This window comes from Panthera tigris, chromosome A3 (genome assembly GCF_018350195.1).
Source record: "Panthera tigris isolate Pti1 chromosome A3, P.tigris_Pti1_mat1.1, whole genome shotgun sequence".
NCBI classification, from domain to species: domain Eukaryota; kingdom Metazoa; phylum Chordata; class Mammalia; order Carnivora; family Felidae; genus Panthera; species Panthera tigris.
This window is the reverse complement of record NC_056662.1, coordinates 26,332,098-26,352,427: the sequence shown is the minus strand read 5'-3', so window position 1 is coordinate 26,352,427 and position 20,330 is coordinate 26,332,098. Positions and strand designations below refer to the sequence as shown.

General features: G+C 46.5%; 1 protein-coding gene across 7 annotated transcripts in view; it reads left to right on the top strand.

Annotated features, from left to right (window-relative positions):
* The window catches only part of KIF3B (kinesin family member 3B), a 48,683-nt gene extending 32,248 nt beyond the window's left edge, over window positions 1–16,435 (top strand). For 4 of the 7 annotated variants that reach the window (XM_042980661.1, XM_042980658.1, XM_042980659.1 and 1 more), the window contains 4 exons: window positions 934–1,047; window positions 1,729–1,834; window positions 4,005–4,183; window positions 5,070–8,497. In XM_042980661.1, the coding sequence (XP_042836595.1) occupies window positions 934–1,047; window positions 1,729–1,834; window positions 4,005–4,183; window positions 5,070–5,166 (496 nt within the window). In that variant the 3' untranslated portion in view covers window positions 5,167–8,497. Of the gene's footprint in view, window positions 1–933; window positions 1,048–1,728; window positions 1,835–4,004; window positions 4,184–5,069; window positions 8,498–16,333 lie in introns of those variants that run through there. The other 3 variants (XR_006215524.1, XR_006215523.1, XM_042980660.1) reach the window with 3 other exon arrangements.
* Window positions 16,436–20,330: the final 3,895 nt, after the last annotated feature.

Below are 20,330 nucleotides of genomic sequence, written 5' to 3'. Positions count from 1 at the left end.
AGCAAAAAATACAATATATGTCACGAAAAACAATTTCTTACATGTGTCAAATAAAATGAATAGAAAATTTAATCTCTCTGAAATATTTTTTCCCTAGGGAAGCCATTTTCATTGTTATTTCTCTTATTTGTATCTTTTGACTAAACAGTGAGTCAGCCTCTTTCTCAAGGTCAATACCCTCCACCTCCACCTCCACCTCAGTGGTGTTTGTTGTGTGTCTCTCCCAGTTAACACCCCTTTGGCATTGAGATTTTGAAAGCCTGAATACAGAGATGTGGCAGGGGACAGTTATCACCATGGAGAGACACAACCCAGTGGGTTCCAGTTTCATTGTTTGCCATGTTCCCCGGCACTTCTGAGGCAAAGACTCTTCTCAGGAAGAGGTCTTTATTCTCAGTGGTCTAAGGGACTGAAATCCACTCAGGCTTGCTCTGTGTCCTAGTGATTGGAACGGAGAGCTTTCTAGCTTGGGCAACAACCCATGGGATTAGAAGAAGGCCGTTTAATTCCTAATCGGTTTTCCGTATTTTGGAAGTTAATGTGCTGGGTTGGCAGTCCCAGTGGCCCTCTAGAAGACACTTCAGGTAGCACACGTTCACTCCGATACGGCCCAGGCATGGTCACTTTTCTGCAGTCCTTTCACCTTCTCAAGCCGCTTCTCCTCGGGCAGAAGTGGCCTCCCTGTAGTCCTAGGGCAGCCCACCGTCGGGACCTGTCACAGCTAAGACGGCTGCACCATTACCTCACCAAGTGTCATTCATGTCTGTATGCCAGCTCTCTGTATGATGGTGGGCCCATCGTGCCTGCCCAGTAAATGTTTGCTGAGTGGCTTGACTCTCATCTAATGACCTCCTACACATGGCACCGGGTAGCCAGTACTCCATCTGCATTCTTTCTCTACCTGTGTTCACTCATGTATGTGTGTTCTTACAGGCATCTTATTATAGAAAACTTTATCCCCCTGGAAGAAAAAAGTAAAATTATGAATAGATCCTTCTTTGACGAAGAGGAAGACCATTGGAAATTACATCCTATAACCAGACTGGAGTAAGTCCCTACTGACTTTAAGGTGGGGAGGAGGGGAAGAATGTTGGCAAGCTGACCTTGGCCCGAGGGGTTTGGTAAGAAAGAACACAGTGTGAATCATTTGAATTGGAACCAGCTGCATCTCTGACTCCGTGACTGCCAAGGTCCCCGAAGTAAAAGACGGCAGAGTGGTGTTAGGAATTGGGAGACTATCACAGTGAACTGACACCCTTTCCCAAACTCCTGAATTTCCGCTTCCCGAGCTGTCAAGTGAAGTGTGCTAGGCCAGGTGAGGGGCAGTACCTAGGTGCCCTCTTGTGTGGCAGCCTGGCGGGGTGTTGAGGGGGATTTTCAGTCTGAGCCTGGGTCTTGCTGGAATCATGGGATACTGTCTGCCGGGGACACGGGGGCGGGGAATATTGACAGCCATGTTTTACGCCTGCCACCTAAGAACTGGAGGATGACTCATCCCTTCCAGCTTAAGAGATGCAGGACACTAAGCATTTGGATCGGAATGTGGCTCAAACAGAAAATAGCAGCAGCTCCTGCCCCATTCGCCTGGCAGCCTTCAGTCCAGGGCTTCACTTGGTTCAGGTTCTGTCTAAATAGGCTCAGTGTCTTCTGAGAGTTGGTTCCACAGGATGATCCTGGGACTGTGGGACACACTTCAGCCAGGCTTTAACCACTGCAGTCCATTTCCAGGAACCAGCAGATGATGAAGCGGCCAGTCTCAGCTGTGGGATATAAGAGGCCATTGAGCCAACACGCAAGAATGTCCATGATGATTCGTCCAGAGGCCCGATACAGGGTGAGAAGATCATCCATGTGTTTCTCCCCTCTCTCTTTTCGAGGAGTTTAGATTTGTGTAAACTCTTACGCACCATTCTGCAAAGTTACAGAGTTTGTATCCTGACTCTTTGCAGAGGTTTCTGGGGACATTTATATTAACATAACAATGATGCCAAATAGTAAAGCAATATACTAAATAAATAACAACTAAAAAGAACAAATTATTATGAATAAAAAGGTAAAATCAAATGAGATTTAGAAAACTAGGACTAGGGAAGGAGGAGAGTACAAGCACACTGTCCTAATGGCCGATAAACATCACCACTAAGCCTGCAAATGGTTCTGTGCGAATGCTGGAGGGAATGCAGGTGTGTAACGACGGGAGATGAGTTAAAGAACTTCTGGTACGTCCATTTAACGGAATGTGGCTCGGTCAGGTAGTCATTTCAAGTGACATAATTGAGGACTATTTAACGACCCAAACATATTTTACAATAATAATACTGTACGAGCTTCTATTTATAAGTGTTTGCTGTATGCCAGGCATGTACTCAGCGTTTTAGTGGTTTCTCTCATTGAACCCTCCCACCTCCTCTATGCAGCAGGTCCTGTGGATGAACCAGGAGACACAATGTATTGTTAAGCTGTAAAACAATTGGTGCTAGAGGTTTACATATGAATCAAACCAGCTGCAAAATATATCAAAATGTGAACTGATTACCTCTGGTTAATGGAAGTGCACTCAATTTAAATTGCCTTCTTTTTGCTTATCTGTATTTTAAAGTTTATTTTGAGAGAGAGAGAGAGAGAACAAGTATGTGTGTGTGCGCGCACGCACACACATATACACACACATACACACACACACGTGAGCAGGGGGAGGCACAGAGAGAGAGGAGAGAGAGAAAATCCCAAGCAGGCGCTATGTGGGCCTTTATCTCACGAAACGTGAGATCAGGACCCGAGCCAAAATCAAGAGTCGGCTGCTTAACCGACTGAGCCACCCAGGCGCCCTTGCTTATCTGTATTTTATATTGGTGGGGAACCTGTATTATTTTTTTTTTAATGAAAGATTTTCACTTGAAAACTTTAAACTGTTTTTGAGTCCCTTGGCCGCCAGAGCAAAACAGATGGGGATTAATTAGTTCATCAGGTGCTGTTTCTCCTGGCATCAAGTTATTTAAAATAAAGGAAGCAAAAGCAGAAAAGATACATCAGGTGGGGTTTTCTATAGTGGAAGGTGAATGATGTATCAGGTGGAATCCTCAGAAGCATTTTTTTTTTTTGTAGCAGTTTCAGAGGGTGTACACCTTGTCCATTATTTCATGTCTCGAAACAGCATGATTTCAAAGCCTACAAATCAAAACATGTGGGTTTCCAGGGGCCTAACCTGATCCAGAGGTAGAATTTAAAGCAGTGGCTCTCAGATGTTGTTAGCAATGGACCCACTCCATTAAGAGAGATTTTAAGCAGCATCTCCATATATAAAGTGGATCGAGGGAGCCACTCCATCTCCCCACCTTCTCCCTGCAGTGGCAACCTCCTGCCCGCTCTGGGGCTCTGGGGCTTGGACTCCACTGGGTAGGAGGACCTGGAGGGAGGAGCTGTGTACCATAGGTGTTCTTCCCTCTACACACCCATCTCGGTGTGTGGGAGCCAGGGAAAGGCCCGCCACAGGATATCAGCTGAGGGAATCCAGCCATAAGGCCAGTTATGAGGCAGGACCCAGTACGACTTTTGAAATGTGGTTATATATGCCACACACCCTCTATATATGTGCTCCAGGCCTGTCTCCTCCCCAAAAGGTTCATCAAAGCTGCTGGGGGTGGTGAGATGATCAGTGATTATGATCTTCTTTATATTTCCTTATATTTTCCCATTGTTTGCAGTAAATGGGTTCTATTTACTCTTTTCCCTGATTATTCCCGTTAGGGTATAATATATGTTCATTGTTTAAAAAAAATTCTTTTTTAAGGAACTAAAGGAAAGCCTAGAGAAGAAGATAAAAATCATCTGTACCATCACCAGGAAAAAAAGTTATAAAACTGTGTCTCTACAGGCTCTTGGTAGGCTCTGAGTAGCAAGAAATGTGCAGTTCTGTTTTTTGGAGGGGGGGGCAGTTTAGATTGCTTGCGCTCTCTGTGTCTGATTGGAAACCAGCCTCACTGGTTATGGCTCTGTTTCTGCAGGCAGAAAACATCGTGCTGTTAGAGCTGGACATGCCCAGCCGGACCACCAGAGACTATGAGGGCCCCGCCATCGCTCCCAAAGTCCAGGCTGCCCTGGACGCGGCCCTGCAGGACGAAGATGAGATACAGGTGGATGCGTCATCCTTTGAAAGCACTACAAATAAGAAATCCAAGGCCAGGTGAGTGACTTTTGATGACCTGTGGTTAAACAGAACATGTTTGAACAAGGACAAACGAAGGCTGAGGTTTATCGTGGAAGGCTTCACAGAACACGCCAGAAAGTATTGCCATATTGCTCCTGTGTTTATTATTTGTTCCACAAATATTTATGGCTCAGGCATTATGCCAGGTGTTATGAATACCAGAATGCCCGATGTGCCCAGTTCCTGCCATAAGGATCGTGGGTTCTAGTGAAGCAGGGGGCAGTTCTTTGGTCCCCACCAGGTACTAGGCAGTTCTGAGTGCTTAAAAAAAAATTCTCTTCATGATTTCCTGCAAAGACTTAAAAGAGAAATATTATCATCAATCCCATTTTACAGTGTAGAAAACGGAGTCTTAGAGAGTTTGAGAAAGTAGCCACATTCAAGATGTAAGTACAAAGCCAAGGTTTAAACCTCAGTGTGTCTGAATCCACCCAGGCTCTGAACCTCAGTGCTGAATTGACTTCATTTAAATAACCTGTTGAATAACCAAGTACTTAATTTGATGCTAAATTAGAAATTCTGCCTTATTAAATTTTGGATTAGAAGTTTAAGGAAAACAAATGGGTAAAAAAGCAAAAATGGAAGAAATTCTACCTGCACACTTAATATTTTTTTACCAATTTGGAGAAGACAGTCAAGATCTGATTTAAATGGAAGAACAGTTTCTGAGAACCAGGTCCCTTCCCTGAGCTGTCACACCCTGGCCACGCACCGAGGGTCAGGCGCTGCCTGACAGTTGAAAGTATACCGGCTCTCAGGCCATTAAGGAAAGGCTCAGGGTCCTTGATGAGGTAAGGCATCTGATCTGTGTCGAAGATAGAGGCAGGGACGTGAAATGTAAACATGTGCTTGACCTTTGCAGGCCCAAAAGCGGAAGGAAGTCGGGACCCTCCTCCTCTTCCTCAGGAACCCCCGCATCTCAGCTTTACCCACAGTCTCGAGGGCTGGTTCCAAAATAAAGCCAGTCCCTCCTCTCCCAGGGTGTAAATAGCATTTGCCTTCTGAGAGAAGAGACAAGCAAAAACCCGCCGAGAGGACTCAAGCCCAAACTCAGAACCGTGCCCCTGGGGAGAAGCTATGGCCTCTTTGCAGATGAACCACCTGAATCTGGTTGAAATGTGCTGGTCCTCATCTGGCACTCAGCAACTCTGGGAAACGCCCTTTAATTAGCATCTCAGAAATGCATGGGTAAGGTAAAGTGTGATAGTCCAAGTGGAAAGCAAGAGAATGACCAGTGACCTTGCTTCCCCTCTCCCTTGCCTTCTCCTCTCCCTTTGCTTAACCTCCCTTCCTCTCACCTCTCCTTTTCTAGCTTATTCTTTGTACTGAGCTCCTTTCTTAGTGAACATCAGGGCAGAATTGGGAGTCACCTGAGCAGGACCAAGTCTTTGGAGCCTCAGGATAAAATGACAGTGAGGTTGAAAAGTAAATGCCCTCGAACTTGAATAGGTGCTTGTTCCTGTAGGTGGAATGAGAATTCTCTTACGGATCCAAGCCCCCGATAGGCATGATCCGAGCGCCTCAGTAAGAAGGGGATCTGTCGTTCAGGAACTGCTGAATAAGGAAACGTTTTCCAAGAATGTTGGAAGCAATAGAAATAACATTCCCTTTGCCTCCTTGGAGAGTTTAGGGAAAACAGCTTCTTAAAAACCTTAAAACCACGACCATCCTGTCAAAGACGTAAATCTGTAAGCTGATGCCACATCCATACACTATGTCACTTTACTCTTCATCTGTCACCATCTTTTCCCTTGCACGCATCCTCTGAGTGTCCCTGCCCAGGCCCATCCTCTGCCTCCAGAGCATGCTCAGTCGTGGGCCTGTTTTGTGGGAAAAGGGAGGTCGGCTCTGCTTTCTCTGGTGGGACAAGAGCTGGGGGAACGAGACCTACAGTGGCACTTTTGAATTCCCCATTTTGTTCCATATTTGCTTAAGGGTGACCAAGCAGTGCAGAGACAGAGACGTGAGACTCGGGGCAGTGGGAGAGGAAGATATAACGGACGGGAGCAAAGGAGTCCTGCCTGCCTTCAGCAGAACACCTAGAACTGTGGCTCCCTGCAGCCAGAGCCCAAGGCGGGGGCCAGGAGTGGTGGCGTGATTGAATAGGCTCAGAGGAGAGAGTTAGGAATTCCCCTTTACATATACTAGTTTGGTCTGTAGGTTTTAGTTCTTTGTATTATTGAAATTCAAAGCTTCATTTTATGTTGGTCATTAGGTGAATGTTACTCATTTCTGCCCACGCCCCCCCCCCCCCGACCCCAGAGCAGCTCATAAGTGTGTGTGGGTGTGCAAGCACAGTGGTGCCTGTGTTCTTTGAGTGTGTCCATGTGTGTCTGTAAGAGAGAGACCAAGGACTTGTCCAGTTTTAGAAATACACTAATGTGCAGTTGTTGCCTTTGTCTGTATTAAAGGCCCATTGACTGACTAATCCAGGCTGGATGCGCTCCCATGTGAGTGTCTGAGTCCACGAGCCAAGCCTAAGGAGACAATAGGAGTCCCCAGGTTGGCCACCCTGGTGCACCTTGCTGGCACGGTGCCCCAGGAAAGTGGCGACTCAGGTGGGCCTTGAGTTCTATTTTAACTCTGCTGCTGAGTTCCCAGGGCACATTTCTGGATCAGAGCCTGTGGGAAAGAGGAGGTACCAAGTGCAATGTCTTAGCAGTCTACAAATGGAGATCTGGCATCTGGCAGCTTATCTCCTGTTTAGTTACCATTCTTTCTGAACCTGGGGCCCTTGTCAGCAATTCCCAGAGCATAATGGAGCCTTCCCTCATCTTTCTCGGGATCAAACCCTGCTTCCTATTTATTAAGATTTACCTGTTTGAGTAGGAACCGAATGATGAGGTGGATAGTCTAAGAGGGTTGTCTGCCAGGTACACCTGTCTCTTGCACCACATTCCCTCACAGCTAGTCTGAATTCCATAGGCAGAAAATACTCATCTAGCAAATCTGAGACCTGAACACCGCAGTTAACACTGTACCTTAATACTGATGTCTCAAGGTGGTTGTTCTGAGCAAGGGTGGTTGAGTGACCGTGGGACTCTTCTAAGAAGGTGAAAGAAGAAAGGCAAGTTGACAGGCAGGATTATTAAAACAAGCTTGCCTTACACGCAGCTGTGTTCGTCTGGCAGCCTGTGAAAACAAAGTAGAACACCTGTGAGGAGGCGAAGCTGTCCCTCCCCAAGCAGTCTCCGGTGCTTTTCTTCTCTCCAAATGGATCCGATAAATATTTGAATAGAGCAGACAGGAGAGTGTCTTATTGCTACCAGGAAGCTGCTGCTTTGGGCTCTGAACTGAGCCAGCTGTGTAGAGGACCCACCTGGTTTTTGCGCCTGTAGTCATGCTAGAATGTTCCCAGCCATCTGAGGGTCTTCACGCCAGCAGCAGCTAGTGAAGTGTGGAAGCAAGTCTGAATGGGATCTAAGAAGATCATCTGGGAGAAGGAGTTTGAGACTGTGTGCGCAACCCCCATCCAGCCCCCTTTTGCTCTGATCAATAGGAATGTATCTGGCTTCATATTTTCAAGTCCCATGTCTCCCAGGTCCCTGGATTCAGAGCCCACGGCCACAAATCATAGGCATGAAGCACTTTCTTGAGACTCTGACCTAATGTTGGATTGTTCCCCGTCGAATGCCTGCATGCTGCTTGAATTGTACCACCCACACCTCCATGACCAAGGGCGTCAGAGAGTTCTGCAGTTCAGGCCTGGGCCACTCTCTGCTTTTCCTGTCTGACTCTTGTAAGTCCTCCCTCACTGAATGTAGAATTGTCGCCAAGTTTTTGAGAAGTGTCGATTCCCCGTGAACATGGGATATCAGTTCTGCCTCACGTTTCCCACTTACGGTCGAGGCTCGCTGTAAACAACACCTTGGGCCATCGCAACACCATCAGTGGACAAAAATGGGGCTATTAATACACTCTAAAAGCCATAATCAAAATGCTCAGAAGGAACTGGATACGGACAGTGGGCCTGGCTATTGTCTACTGCGCAAGGTTTTGCCTGGCACTGTTTGGAAATCTGCCACCTTTCTCCCAGCCCTTGTTTTCTTGAATGAAATGCTTTTGAGATTATTTATGAAAAGAGTGATCCTGGAGCAGGCAGGAGGCAGTGGGCTTTATGGCTCTTTGGAGTTGCTATTGATCGTGACCTTCTCTTTGGCTACCTTTAGACAAAGAATATGCCAATACTTGGGGCTCTAAGTTTTACAATTGATATTTATTTGTATCATCTCTTTGTCTAGGAATGTAAAAGTGATTCTAAACTAAGATGTGTAATAAAAATCAATCAGATTTATTGTACCTACAAAAAGGTGTCCTCATAAATGACTAACGCTTTTGAAAATGACAAGCCCTTGGCTGACACACTGCCACTTTCTTTAAACATTTAAAATTTTCCGGTGAAAGGAGGGTGGGAGTGGAAAATAAAGATTGAGTTGGAATGCTGGCATTACAAAAAAAATAGCAACAGGTAAAGGGACATAAAATGAAGAAAGAGCGACAAAGAAATGCCTCACATGGTTTTCCGTGGAGGCTCCTGAGATAGGCCTGGGCAATAGGCATGACATTTCTTTTAACTTTTGTGTTTTGTGTTTAAAATTTTGTTAAGTTTGTTTCATATTATATTTTAAAATGTGTCCTTTTTTTTTTTTTTTAAACACAAACATATTTTATGTTATTTACCATCAGGTAAAAAAAGAAATACCAGAAATGGGCCACATGTCGGTCTTGTGGTCTGTCATACACTCAGACCTCTTGGAGTGTCCCCCCAGAGGGTTGAGAAGAGGAAGCACAGACCCTGGACTCTGAGCTGGGTTTGAGTTCTGGTTGTGTTTGCTTACTAGCTATGTGACTATGAGGAATTTAATTTACCTCTTGGGCTGCCTGGGTGGCTCAACTGGTTGAGCGACCAATTCTTGGTTTCGGCTCAGGTCACGATCTCACGGTTCGTGAGTTCGAGCCCCGCCTCAGTTAGCCCCACATCGGGGTCTGTGCTGACAGTGTAGAGCCTGTTTGGGATTCTTTCTCTTTCCCTCTCTCTGCCCCTCCCCTGCTCCTGCTCTCTCTCTCTTTCTCTCTCTCTCTCTCTCTCTCTCTCTCTCTCTCTCAAAATAAACTTTAAAAAAAGAAATTTAAAAATCCCTTTAAACAAATAATAATTTACCTCTCTGAACCTTGGTGTCCTTGTCTATAAAATGGGGTAGTAATACCCACCTGCCAGGGCCATTATGAAGATTAGCAGTGCATTTAAAGCAGCAGCACACAAGTATGTGGAGCAGAGCAGCCATTTTAAAATGTGGTTATTGCTGTGATGGGGCCCTGTGTTCAGAAGACACCATGAACAGTGTGTTCAGCAATGACTGGGCATGTTTAGAAAATCCTAGGCCTTTACAGAAAAACTGCTAACCATTTAACAAATATGTGTTAAGTACCTGCTATGTGCCACACTGTTCTGGGCCCTGGATATATAGATGTGAGCAAGACTGTCTTGGTCCCTGGCCACATAGAACTTGTACTTTGATGGAGAGGGAGGCAAGCTGAGTGTTAAAATGCACACAAGTGTACAATTACACATTACGACAGATGCCATGAAGTGATATTATAGCATATTACAAGAGAGTGATAGGTTTCTAATTGGGGTTAGGTGGGTAAATAAGGGAAGGGCTTTCTGAAGAAATGGCACTTACAGAGAGATCTAAAGGATGAGAGATTTGGGGCGCCTGGCTGGCTCAGTCAGTAGAGCATGCGACTCTTGATCTTGGGATCATGAGTTCAAGCCCCACGTTGGGTGTAGAGCTCACTTAAAAAAAAGCGGGGAGGGGGGATGAGAGGTTAGCTGGGTCAGAGAGTTGGGAAGGGAATTTGTGAAGGTCTTGTGGAACAGAGAAACCGAATTTCACAGGGAGGTACCTGCGTTCCTTTCTTACCCTCACTACAGGGAAGCCCGGGGAACTATTAGGGGAAAAAATTACAGCATGAGACTTTAGAAAAACCCAACAGATTTAAAGAGCATAGAGAGAATAGCGTCCTATGTGACTTATTAGGCAAAGGATTTGTAATTGTGTTTCTTCATGATGCCCTCAAACTATGTATAATGTTCCTGTAACACCCTTTCCCCCTTTTCTTCCAAAAAGCTAACCGTAGTTTGGCTTGACCTAAATAATTGTTAGTTTAGAATAATTCAAAATCCATTAGCCAGAAAGCAAGAGTTCAAAGTATGATTTGAAAAATTCTGAGTGGGGGCACCTGGATGGCTTTGTCAGTTAAGCGGCCAACTCTTGATTTTGGCTCAGGTCATGACCTCATGGCTGTGGGATTGAGCCCTGCATGGGGCTCTGCACTGGGCATGGACCTCGCTTAAGATTCTCTCTCTCTCTCTCTCTCTCTCTCTCTCTCTCAGATCTCTCTCTCTCTCTCTGCCCCTCTTCCCTGGCTTGCACCGTTTCAAAAAAAGATGACGAAGAAGAATTATGAGTGTGTTCTTGAAAGTGACAGGATTCTGGATAGACCAGGGGCTAATTCATAGGGAGGCACAGGGCAGTGCGGCTGGGCAACTTGGAAATTCCTGTGACTCACCAGGTTGTCTTCTCATCTGCTGGGCTGTTTAAAAAAAAAAAAAAAAAAAATCAAGAAACTACACAAACCCTGTGTGATTCAGTAAGAAATACATGTTTGGTTTTTGTCCCTGAAGAGCTTCTACAACCCTTGGAATTTCTTGAGTGACAGAGGTGAGTGATAGGAGGATTTTGTGGTATTCCTAACAAGCTCCTTTCAGCCCTGTCTGAGCCTATGCTGATAAAATGACTCTAAGTGGGCCCCTAGATAGCTTCCTAATGAGGGCTGGTTGCCAGAGGAACCAATCGTGTGTGACTGAGAGGGTGGGAACTTTCAGCCCCACCTGCTGACCTGGGGGTGGGGGGGGGGGGGAGAGGAGCTGGAAACTGAATTAATCACCAATAGACAATGATTTTAATCAATCGTGCCTATGTAATGAAGCCTCTGTAAAAGCCCCTATATGATGAGGGTTCTGAGGGCTTCCAGGTTGGTGAACACATCAAGGTGCTGGGAGGGTGGCGTATCCGAGGACAGCTCAGGGACACCACACCCCTCCCCCCATACTTTGCACTGTGCATCTCTTCCATTTGACCGTTCTTGAGTTGCATCCTTTATAAATTGGCAGTAGTAACTAAAACACTCTCTTGAGTTCTGTGAACTGTTCTAGCAATTATCAAACTTGAGAGGGTCATAGGAACCCCTGCTGTATAGCCAGTTTATAGCTGGGCAGAAGCATAAGTGGCAGCCTGGGACTTGCAACTGGCATCTGAAGTGGAGCAGTCTTGGACTGAGCCCTTAACTTGTGGGGTCTGTGCTGACCCTGGGGAGTGTCATAATTACAGGACACCCAGTTGTTGTCCAGGGAATCAAAGATTTGGTCGTCGAATGGAGAGGAAGAAACCTATCTATTTGGTTGTCAGAAGTGCTGTGAATAATAAGAACAGTTAGCTCTGGAAACTGTATTTTGAACTTCACACTAATGGCTTAAGTCTTGGGCATGCAATTTTGGCAAGCCCTCTTGTACTAGAGTTGCCCTCCGGTTGAAGTTTACCTCGAGAATCTGGTTTCCAAGGACCACGTGGTGGTCACATCTGTCGACTGGGTTGTCAGTGGCATTTGTCAAGGACATAACTGTGGCTCTTGCAGCTGCTCCTGTTTTCTCCTCTTTTTCCATCACCAGAATTGTGGTTAGCCATCGCCAGGTGCCTCAGTTAGGTGACCATCTGGAGACCTGCTTTTGGAGGTGGGGGAATGGAAGTCTCCTCTTTCTGGAGACTTCTCCCCGCACTTTGGTTGACTGCCTCCTACTCATCTGTCGGGTACCAGTTTAATGACCCCTGTCCCAAGAGACCTTCCCCAAGCATCCATTCTGGTTTCTCCCCATCTTCACCTGGCTGTGTGGTAGCCTCTGTCTTGTTTCCCTCTTAGCCCTTTTCCCAACTTACAATTATGTATTTTTTTGCTTTGGTCTCCCCCCCCACCCCTACTAGACAGTAAGTTCCCCGAGGGCATGTCCTATAGTCTTCTCAAGCTTGACGCTTCTATGAGTTGGATGGTTCAGTATGTACTGACACCTACAGCTGCTTTTCTGTCAGAGGAAGAGGTGATGTGGCACTCCAGGAAGGAGGGGTGGAGAAGGGCTTTGCAAAGGAGGCAGCATTTGAACTGTGCTCTGTGAAAACGGGTAGGGCTTCACCTGGGAAGGAGGGAGGAGCATGCCAGACAAAGGGAATGATATGAAGGAGCTGCTGGGGAGTTCCTGGTGATTGGGGAACCTGAGAGTGATGGGAGTGAGAATGAGAACTGGGCTGGGAAGGGTCTTGACTCCATGACACAGGCCGAAGACAGAGAACCCTCAAAAGCCTGTGTGTGTGTGTGTGTGTGTGTGTGTGTGTGTGTGTGTGTGTGTGTGCGCGTGCGCACGCACGCATGCCCGTGAATGTGTGTGAAACATGGCCCTATTTACACTTGAGCATTTTCTCCTTAAGCCAGCCTCACATGCTATTATTTCTCTTTGAGATAACAGAAAGCAATTTCACTAAGTGCTGCTTTAAGTTTGCCTGCTGTTCACAGGTTTTCCTGGCTCGGCTGGCAAATTCCATTCTGCAGGGAGCTTTCTCTGGCACAGCGACCCAAGGAATTCCAAGAAGCACTTGAACTTGATTTTAAGGTCTTAGTTTCCTAGGAATGGGACTGAGGCATTTTTCAGTGCGGTGGGCTCGAAGGTGGTCCCTTGGCTGCATTTGGGAACTGAGAAATTGCTGTTGGTTTTGAAATTTCTCCTTGCCCAGTCAACAAAAGATTTATGTCTGCTATTCATTCAAGTCTGCGCTCGGTGTCATGGGCTACAGCTCAGGACCTTGCCCTTCCAGAGCTGCCAGTCCGGTAGGGAATTGCTGCCATTTACAAATAAGTCCAATTCAAGGTGGTCAGTGGCCCCTCTGAGGGGATGCAGAGGGGGTCGAGGCATGAGTGGGGGAGGGGCAAAGAGAGGGAAACACAGAATCCGAAGCAGGCTCCAGGCTCAGAGCTGTCAGCACAGAGCCCGACGCGGGGCTCCAACTCAGGAACCGCGAGATCATGACCTGAGCCGAAGTCGGATGCTTAACTGACTGAGCCACCCAGGCGCCCCAAGTAAGGAGCATATTAAACGCAGTGATCAGTCTCTTTGCTGGATTATCTGAGGGGTGGCGAAAGAAGCCAAAGGTTTGGTATTAGATTAATGTATTCATTTTTTGAGTATCTACTATGTTCTAGGCATTGTTCTCGTCCCAGGGATCCAGGATAAAGCCCGTGCACTTGGGAATGTCACATTCTAGTGGTGGAGACAGATGGTTAACAAAGAAGTATGTGTTGGGGCACCTGGCTGGCTCCATTGGTACAGCAATGTCTTGATTTCAGGGTGGTGAGTTCGAGCCCCACGTTGGGAGTAGAGCTTACTTAAACAAAAGAGAAGTATGTGTTATGTCGGGTGTCAGAGGTGCTCTGAAGGGAAACGAGGCAGGTCAGGGGTTAGAGCGTGCCAAGCTGAGGGAGATGGTGACTTAGATTGGGAAGTCAGGGAAGACTTCTCGGCAACAGTGACATTACATTTGAGCAGAGCCCTGAGTGAAATGAGGGAGCAAGCATGTGGGTATCTGCTCCGGGAGGAAGAGTATTCCAGAGAAAAGGAACCATGGTGCAGAGGCCCAGAGGTGGGAGTGTGTTTGAGGGCAGCAAGGAGGCAAGACTGGCTGGTGGGCAGTGAGGTTGGGAAGGTGGCCATGGCTCAATTCTGAATTGTAAGTGAATTTTATTTTTTAGACCATTGGAAGCTTTTGAGCAAAAGAGAGAAATCTGACAGAAATGCTTTTAGAAGGCTCTCTCTGGCAGCGTTGTAGAGAACAGGTAGGGAGCAACGGGCAAGGTGAGGGACTGCTTGAAGGGGTCCGGTAGTTGGGGGGAGGGACCATGCCTGGGATGACGCGCTGGGGGAGGAGAGGAGAGGAGAGGTTGACGCCTCAGGGTGTGGGTTGATTGCTGGTAACTGGATGTGAGCGGTGAGGGTAGAGGCAGCGGTGGGACCAGCGGTTCCAGGGCGTTTGATCTGAAGCCAGTGGAAATTCCACCACTGCCACTTCCTTCCGTGTGTCCTCCCCCCTTTCAAAATAAAAGGCTTATTAAGGTGTAATTCACCTACCACACAGTGCACCCATTTAAAGTGTATAATTCACTGGTTTTTAGTGTATTCACAGAGCTGTGCAGCCATCACCACCATCAATTTTTTTTTAATGTTTATTTATTTTTGAGAGAGAGTGTACATGAGTAGGGGCGGGGCAGAGAGAGGGGGAGACAGAGGATCTGAGTCAGGCTCTGCGCGGTCAGCACAGAGCCCGACGCAGGGCTCGAACTCACAAACCTGAGCCAAAGTCGGACATTTAACTGACTGAGCCACCCAGGCATCCCACCACCGTCAATTTTAAAACATTTTTCCTCACCCCCAAAAGTACCCATTAGCAGCTGCTCTGCATCTGTTCCCAACTGCAGAGCCTTAGGCGACCGCTAATCTATTTTCAGTCCAGGTCTGGCTCCTTCAGGGTCTCAGAACCCCATTTGGCTCATCTATAACTTCATGGGGGCGATTGTGAGGTTTAAAGGAGAACATGAAGAGAAACATGAAGACATGCCTAACGGGCCAAGCCAACTGGTCTAGCTCTTGGCAAGTCCTCAGGAGGTGCCAGTCCTCCCCGCTGCTCTGGCTCCTGGTTCATCACCTTATGGAAGCAACATGGGCAATGATGAACAGGGTGGGCCCTGGGCCCACGCTGCTGGATGGTGAATTCTGAACTCACCATTACTTGCTTTGCTATAATGGCACAGTTTCTTAACCTCCTTGGGCTCTCAGATTGCTCAACAGTCAAAAAGGGGTCATTGCAAGTACTTTCTAGGTTGCTGTGAATCACTGGGAACAGAACCTGGCACAGAGCAAGAGCTCAGCCAATGGTAATTGTTGCAGCGTTGTTACCATTGTTAGTCAATTCTAAAGTCAGGCTAGGAATGGACATTTCTTTCTTTCTTTCTTTCTTTCTTTCTTTCTTTCTTTCTCTCTCTCTCTCTCTCTCTCTCTCTCTTTCTTTCTTTCTTTCTTTCTTTCTTTCTTTCTTTCTTTCTTTCTAAGTTTATTTACTTTGAGAGAGAGAGAGAGAATCAGCAGGGAAGGGACAGAGAAAGAGGGTGACAGAGGATCCAAAGCCAGCTCTGCACTGACAGTACAGAGCCCAATGCGGGGCTTAAACTCAGGAACCTTGAGATCATGATCTGAGTGGAAGTTGGACACTTAACCAACTGAGCCACCCAGGCACCCCTTTATTATTTTTCAATATATTTTTTTGAGAGACAGAGAACTAGCGGGGGAGGGGCAGAGAGAGAAAGGGACAGAGGATCTAAAGCAGGCTCAGTGCTAACAGCACAGAGTGAGATCATGCCCCGAGCCAAAGTCAGATGCTTAACTGACTGAGCCACCCAGGCACCCCTTTAAAAAGTTTTTTTTTTTATTATGTTTATTTTGAGAGAGGGAGACAGAGACAGAGTGTGAGTGGGGGAGGGCAGCGAGAGGGGGAGACAGAATCCAAAGCAGGCTCAGGCTCCAAGCTGTCAGTGCACAGCCCGACTCGAGGATCGAACCCACATGTGTGGGTGTGAGATCATGACCTGAGCCGAAGTTGGATGCTCAACCAACTGAGCCACCCAGGTGCCCCGGCACCCCCCCCCCCTTTTTTTTTTAGAGAGAGGGAAAGAGAGAGACAGAGAATCCTAAGCAGTCTCCACGCTGTCAGCGCAGAGCCCAATACTGGACTCAAGCTCATGAACTGTGAGCTCATGACCAGAGCCAAAGTCAGATGCTTAACCAAAGGAGCCAATGGACATTTCTGAATCCAGATGGTTGCAGAGCTAATGGAGAGAGAGAGAATCCATGGGTCTATTTTTAATGTTGTCTTCTTGTTGGATCTGTACCTTTGCCAAAGTCACTTGTTTCAGCTAAGCCTCAAGTTGCTTATCTGTAAAGTGGGGGTAAAAGTCATTCTTACTTCACAGGGCTCTGTGGAGAATTTAGTGACCTTCTGAGCAAGCACTGTTTGCCAAGCACTGTTGTGAACACAACAGGGAAAAAACCTTGCCCTCCTAGAGCTGTGTGGAGCTAGAGGAGAGACCCAGAAAGTAAGTAATAATCACAAGGGTCATAATACTCACAATAAATAAAATATACATGAAGAAGAGAGAGTATATGTAAACCACCCGGTGCCTGGCCTGTGGCGAGCACTCCATGAATGGTAGCTATTACAATCACTAAGTGAAAGCACTTTGTAAAGCAGGGCAGCACAGCAGAGAGGTAGGTCTCCTTGTGACAGACTGCGTGAGCATGTTGCTTCATTTAAGCTTTACCTCATCTCTGCCCAATTAAGTTTCATTCGGCTCCAAGGCCCCTCTCGAATTGCCTGCTTGCAATCCTTGTCTCTTATGGCGTAGAGCTTTCTTCCCTCTTCTTTTCAGCCAGCATTTAGCGAACGCCACTTTTGCTGGCTGCCGGGGCTGTGAAGCAGTAGGGGTGTGGTTAGGAGGGAGATTGGGGGGAGCCCAGAGACCAGGCAGAGGAGAGCCAGGCTGTGTAAGAGTATGGCTGCCTTGGTTTTATGCTGCCAGGAGAGACCCTGAAGGCTTCTAAACTAGGTGATAAAGTTAGAAGATAGACGAAGACTTCACAACATTCTTGCTTAAATACATTTCAATAAAAGTAGACATTTGCATTATGGTCAAAAGCGTAATCTGTATTTAAGCCCCATCAAGCGTGGAGATATGAGGACTTGTGGAAGTGCAAAGACCTCAGGGCAAATAATGTCTCAAGGTGAAGACGGTATGCTGCTAGATCAGCGAGAAGTGCGGCAGAATGGAGCAGGGAGGTTTCGGAACTGGGTAAACCTGGGTTAGCACTTTTTACCAGCAGCAAGCTATTCCACCTTGGTGAGAGGGTAAATATCAACCCCTCAGCTTTCAGAGTTGCTGAAAGGATTAAAGAAAACATCCACCAAGTGCCTGACACTTACTAGGTGCATGATAAGAGGCATACATTATTATTTTACATTTATTTATTTTTGAGAGACAGAGAGAACGAGTGGGCAGGGGGCAGAGAGAGAGGGAGACGCAGAATCCGAAGCAGGCTCCGGGCTCTGAGCTGTCAGCACAGAGCCGGATGTGGGGCTCGAACTCACAGATCCTGACCTGAGCCGAAGTCAGCGGCTTAACTGACTGAGCCACCCAGGGGCCCCGAGTTTCTTTTGTTAACTGCCTGCTTAAGCCATTGTTATCTGACCATTTTCCTGTAGAGGTGTTTCCTATTGACTTTTTAAGAATTCGTTTATTAAGGGGGCACCTGGGTGGCTCAGTTGGCTAAGATCTGACTTTTGATCTTAGCTCAGGTCCTGATCTCAGGGTAGTGAGTTCAAGCCTCACTGGGTGTGAAGCCTATTTAAAACAGAACAAAACAAAACAATTCTATCAGGAATCTTAACTCTTTGTCGTATATGTGACAAATATTTTCCCCACTTCATTGTTTGTCTTTAACCTTGTGTATGATATTTTGTTGCTGTATATGCACTTTTAATTTTATGTAGTGAAATCTATCAGTTTTACCTGATGGGTCTTTTTTTTTTTTAACTTTTATAACATGCTTAGAAATCGTTCCAGTTCCCGAATTATAAAAATAGCCACTTTTTTTTTTCTCTCTCTCTCTCAATACTTTCATTGTTTCTTTCATGACATATAAATCTTTGATTTAGGTGGAAGGTAGATTTAAGAAGAGGGGCGGAGGGGCGCCTGGGTGGCGCAGTCGGTTAAGCGTCCGACTTCAGCCAGGTCACGATCTCGCGGTCCGTGAGTTCGAGCCCCGCGTCAGGCTCTGGGCTGATGGCTCGGAGCCTGGAGCCCGTTTCCGATTCTGTGTCTCCCTCTCTCTCTGCCCCTCCCCCGTTCATGCTCTGTCTCTCTCTGTCCCAAAAATAAATAAAATTTAAAAAAAAAAAAAAAAGAAGAGGGGCGGAGCTCCAGTTTCATTTTTCTCCAAATGGCTACCCAGTGGTCCTGTTCTGTTTATTGCCTTCCATCTTTTCTCCATCAATTTGAAATGTTACCTTTAGGGGCGCCTGGGTGGCGCAGTCGGTTAAGCGTCTGACTTCAGCCAGGTCACGATCTCGTGGTCCGTGAGTTCGAGCCCCGCGTCAGGCTCTGGGCTGATGGCTCGGAGCCTGGAGCCTGTTTCCGATTCTGTGTCTCCCTCTCTCTCTGCCCCTCCCCCGTTCATGCTCTGTCTCTCTCTGTCCCAAAAATAAAAAAATTAAAAACGTTGAAAAAAAAAAATTAAAAAAAAGAAATGTTACCTTTATTATGCACTGCAATTCCTTGTACACTTGGTTCTATTTCTGTAGTCTATTCAGTTTAGTTGGTCTATTTTTTTCTTTTGTAAAAATTGCACTTAGTTGGCATAGCTACTGAATGCATTTTAATATGTCCCAACTCATTAATCTTCTTCAAACTCTTTTTGGCAGTAGGGCCGAATGGCTAAATTCGTAGAGCTTGGTTTCATTCAGCCAGCCTGAACTTTAATCCCAGGCCAGCCGCTCACTAGCTGTGTGATCTTGGGCAAGTTATTTTTTTCTCTCTGAACCTGTGCTTCCTCATCTGTATAATGTTGATAGGAATGGTACTACCTTAGGGTGTTTTTGTGAAGACGGGCTGAAATGCTGCATAGCAAGCTCTTGGGATAGGCTCTGGCACGTGGTAAATGGTCAGTACATGTTGTGTCCTTTTTGTTATGAAAATGGTGCATCTGTTTTTCCAGTCGAATTTTAGGGCAGGGCGGTAAATAGGCCTACAATCCCTGACCTCATCTGCCTTACAGTCTAATTCAGGAGCAGACACTGAAGAAGTCATCATCAGTGTCAAGAATGAGTTCTGTTTTTCCCCATTATAAGTTGAAAGAAGCATAGGGAGTATATCAGACTCCATGAGTTTAGGGCAGCAGGGAAAGCCTTGCTGAAGAAATAGGTAAGGGGGCATCCAGGATGACTCTGCACCCCTCTCTTGCTCCCCCTCCACTGCAGACCAGTGTTAGCACCCAATCCTGCTTGAATGAGCCCATTCAACAACCTAAGAGCTCCCACTCTGGGTCAGGCCCAGTGCTGTTGTGTCTGCGTACAATTTATCTGGAAAGAGGGTCCCCTGCTTTTCAGTGGACTTCACAAAATTTAAGAACCATTCAGAAGGAAGGTACTATGTCTGTATTAGTTATCTACTGCTGTGTAACAAATTGTCTCAATACGTAGTGCCTTAAAACAGTAAGTATTTATTATCTCATACAGTTTCTGTGGGTCAGGAATCCAGGAGTACCATATTCGGGCGATTCTGGCCCTGGATCTTTCATGAGGTTGCAGTCAAGAAGATGTTGGCTAGGGCTGAAGTCATCTGAAAGCTTGTCTGGGGTTACTGCCATGTGGACCTCTCCATAGGGGCTGCCTGAGTGTCCTCATGACATGGTGGCTGGCTGCCCCCAGGGGTGAAATCCAAGAGAATAAGGCGGAAGTTGCCATGTCTTTTATGACCTAGCCTCAGAAATCATACAGTTATTTCCAAATATCCTTTTGGGTCTACAGTTCAGCCCTCTTCCAAGTGGGGACTAAAAAGGATGTGAATAATCAGGGTTGGGAATCATTGGGGGCTGTTTTGGAGGCTGGCTACCAGTGCCTTAGAAGGAGTTTGGAATGAGGGGTTTGAGTCTAAGTCTTGACTCCAACACAGCTAACTATGGGATTTTGAGAAAGTTCCTTTGATTTATTGGCCCTGATACAGCCAAGGCTGTGAAAGCCACTTATCTAAGCCCTCAACTTCACATACAGACATTAGCAATTATTGAAGAAGGGGAGGAAGAATAGCCATTTGGGGCAGGGTGTAAACTGTTTTCATTAGAAAACATTGAAAAGGAAGAAGCCATCTACCAATCATCACATTAGTACCACCACTCTTAGAATTTTGGTGTTAAAAT